The following is a 2,963-nucleotide window of genomic DNA, read 5'->3' on the forward strand; positions in this document are numbered from 1 at the left end:
CTACCCGTATACTCAGGCACTGAGGCCGGGGAAGATGCGTTGCTGCCATTGTCCCACTCACGTTCGCGGCTGCCGGGCAGGCGGCTTGGGGACATGAGGCCAGATGGAGATGGAGCCCTGCGGGGGAAGGTGGGATGGGGTGGGGGTGCAGTCAGTGGTGGACGAAGTCAGTATGCAGTGAGACCCAGGAAGGGTGCGCCCAGGACAATGGCAAAGCAGGATGTATCCACAGATAGCATCTGTGCTCCTAAGTCCCTGCAGGGCCAGGTCCCAGCCCTGGGCACGCTGAATACGGGAGCAGAGAGACGCATCCTTAGGTTCTGTCTCAGGTATGTGACCTTTCATCTCTGGCACCATATCACCATATGGCTCCTTGTGCCATATCACACTCCTAGGCATGCATTCACACACACACACGCACACGCACGCGCACGCGCACGCGCACGCACACGCACACGCACACTCCGAGAGGCATGTGGCACATGCACGTCCAGGCCAAACTCACCGAGACGTGGGCCTCTTCACACCAAGGTTACTGGGGCCCTCGTTGGCCACCGTGGACAGAGACAGGGTGGACTGGGAGTAGATTTTGCTGAGCCGAGAGCCTGGGAGCAGAGGGTGTCAGGTCAGGCACCCCCACCAAACCCCCTTACCTCCACGTATGCCTAGGGGGCCTGACCTGGCCAGTTGGAGAAGGAACATGGGGGTCAACCCTGCCTAAGACCCTCACCCCACACTGACTACCCCCCGTCCCCCCTAAGCCAGGCTGTAGGGAAGCAGTGCCTGACCTATTAAGCTGCGGAGAGAACTCTGAGCCAGTACCCTTTACCCTGCTATGGCCCCCACATCCTTCTGGAAGCCTTGAATCCCCACACCGCAGCCCTGTGTATATACCCCAAGCCGCCCCACTTGCCCCCTGGGGGCCTCACCCAGCAGTCCACGGGCTGGGCTCCGAGCCAGGGCCGAGTCATCACAGCAACCAGAGCGTGGCCGAGGGGCCCTCCGACCGCCGCGGCCCGGCCCCCCAGTCCCTGCTGCCCGGGGCCGCAGCACCTTATCAAGATCGTCCATCAGCTTCAGCTGGGCCCGGCGTTCATACTCCAGCCGTGTGAACTCCCCCCGCCGGGGGCCCACCTCCTCCTCAGCAGGGGCCCGGGCAGCTGGGGCTGGGATTGCAGCAGAGGCCGTAGGAGCTGTGGGTGCAGGGGGGCTGGGGGTCACCTCCTCCTGGACCAGCCTATGCACAGAGGAGATGGACACAGTCAGACAGGTGGCAGGGTTGCCGGGGGCAGAGGTCCTGGGCTGAGCTCAGCCTCACCTCGAGGCCTCCTCCCTCCGCTGCTCCTTCTCAGCCTCCTGCCACTGCTTCCTCCGCCGCGCTTCCTCTGCCCGCCGCTGCTGCCGTTCCAGCAGGCTGGCCCGCTTCTGGGCCATCTCGTCCTCGGGCTTGTCTTCATCCTGGGGGCAGGCACCAAGTGTAGCTGGCTGTCCCTCCCCTGGTTCAGCTGGAGTCTGTTTCGACCCAGCCTGCCAGTCACTCACATGTCCTTGAGTTTTTGTCATTGGTCTGAAGGCATTTGGTGGGTGCCTGCTGTGTGTGTGACCCCATGCTGGGTTCTGGGCACACAAAGGCCTCAACCCAGCTAGGACGCAACACTGGTGAGCACACTGGTGGGGCAGGATTTATCCTAGTCTGGAGATACCAGGAGAGGTTTCCTGGAGGAAGCAGCCTAGGAGAATGAGGTGGACTGAACTGGGTGGGGTTGAGTGGTGAGGAGTGCAATCTGGGGCGGGAACAGGAAGTGCAAAGGCCCTGAGACCACAGCAGGTTGAGCAGGTGTGGAGCAGGGAGGCCAGTTTATTCTAGGACCAAAGGGGAGCCACAGGAGGGTTTTAAATAGGGGAATGTGTGTTAGTCGCTCAGTTGTGCCCGACTGTGGCCCCATGGACTGTAGCCCGCCAGGCTCCTCTGTCCGTGGGATTCTCCAGACAAGAATATTGTTAGCAGGTTGCCATTCCCTTCTCCAGGGGATCTTCCCAACCCAGGGATTGAACTCCAGTCTCCTGCATTGCAGGCAGAATCTTCACTGTCTGAGCCACCGGGTAAGCCCACAGATGGGAGTGACAAGGTCTAATTTACATTTTAAATAAATGCTAACTGCTCAGTTCACAGTGGTCAGGGATTGGTGTGGTGAGGGGTGGGCAGTGGAGACCAATCAGGACGAGACTGCTGGTGTCCAAGTAAAAGGTGCTGGCCCAGGCTGGGGATGCCGACAGGAAGAAGAGTGATTGGATATGGGAAAGTTCAAAAGAGGAACTGGTAGGGCCATGCTGGGGGCAGTGGGGAGGAGAGGACAGGAGGGAGGGGATGCTGTGGAAGATGCCAGCCGCATCTGTTGATCTGCCTATTCCTGTTCACCTGTCCGTAACCCACCTACCCATCCGTCTACTGGGCCACCCCTGTCCATCTGTCTACCACTTACTTTGTATTCCCCCACTACCCACCGCATCTACATGTCCATCTGACCACACACACCTTGTAGGTCTGCCTCTCCCACCTGGCTAACCATCTATCCATTCTGTTCCCCTACCAGCTCTATCTGTTTGGTCATACACTGAGAAAGCCCCATCCATGCGACCACCTGTCCACCTGCCTGTCTGCCCATCCGTCCGTTCATCCATCCGCCCACCTGGCCCCGCCCCCACCTGCTCAGGTGCTCACCTTATAGAAGAAGCCCAGTCCGGTGCGGGGCTCTCCCTCTGAAGACGCTTCCTCCTCTAAGGAGTCCTCAGCCCCAGGGGGGCTCCCATCTCCCTCGTCCTCAGCTGCTGGCTCCTCCAGGCTGCTCAGTGGGATCTCGATGAGGCCAGGCCGTGCTGCGGGCTCCTCGGGGGGCGGCCCCTCAGCCAGGAGGATGGAGGAGCGCGTCTGCACCGGCACCTGGCTCGGCGAGAACTTGCGC

At 60.7% G+C, this 2,963-nt stretch overlaps 1 protein-coding gene across 1 annotated transcript in view; it reads right to left on the reverse strand.

Moving 5' to 3' along the window:
* The window catches only part of CAMSAP3 (calmodulin regulated spectrin-associated protein family, member 3), a 16,274-nt gene that overhangs the window by 1,024 nt on the left and 12,287 nt on the right, over positions 1 to 2,963 (reverse strand). Inside the window, exons 14-18 of the mRNA XM_010828486.1 lie at positions 2,723 to 2,956; positions 1,319 to 1,458; positions 930 to 1,237; positions 506 to 605; positions 5 to 117 (exon numbers count right to left, since the gene is read on the reverse strand). Coding sequence (XP_010826788.1) covers positions 5 to 117; positions 506 to 605; positions 930 to 1,237; positions 1,319 to 1,458; positions 2,723 to 2,956 — 895 coding nt within the window. The remainder of the gene's footprint in view (positions 1 to 4; positions 118 to 505; positions 606 to 929; positions 1,238 to 1,318; positions 1,459 to 2,722; positions 2,957 to 2,963) is intronic.

This window comes from Bison bison, unplaced genomic scaffold (genome assembly GCF_000754665.1).
Source record: "Bison bison bison isolate TAMUID 2011002044 unplaced genomic scaffold, Bison_UMD1.0 scf7180017864492, whole genome shotgun sequence".
In the NCBI taxonomy this organism is placed as follows: Eukaryota; Metazoa; Chordata; class Mammalia; order Artiodactyla; family Bovidae; genus Bison; species Bison bison.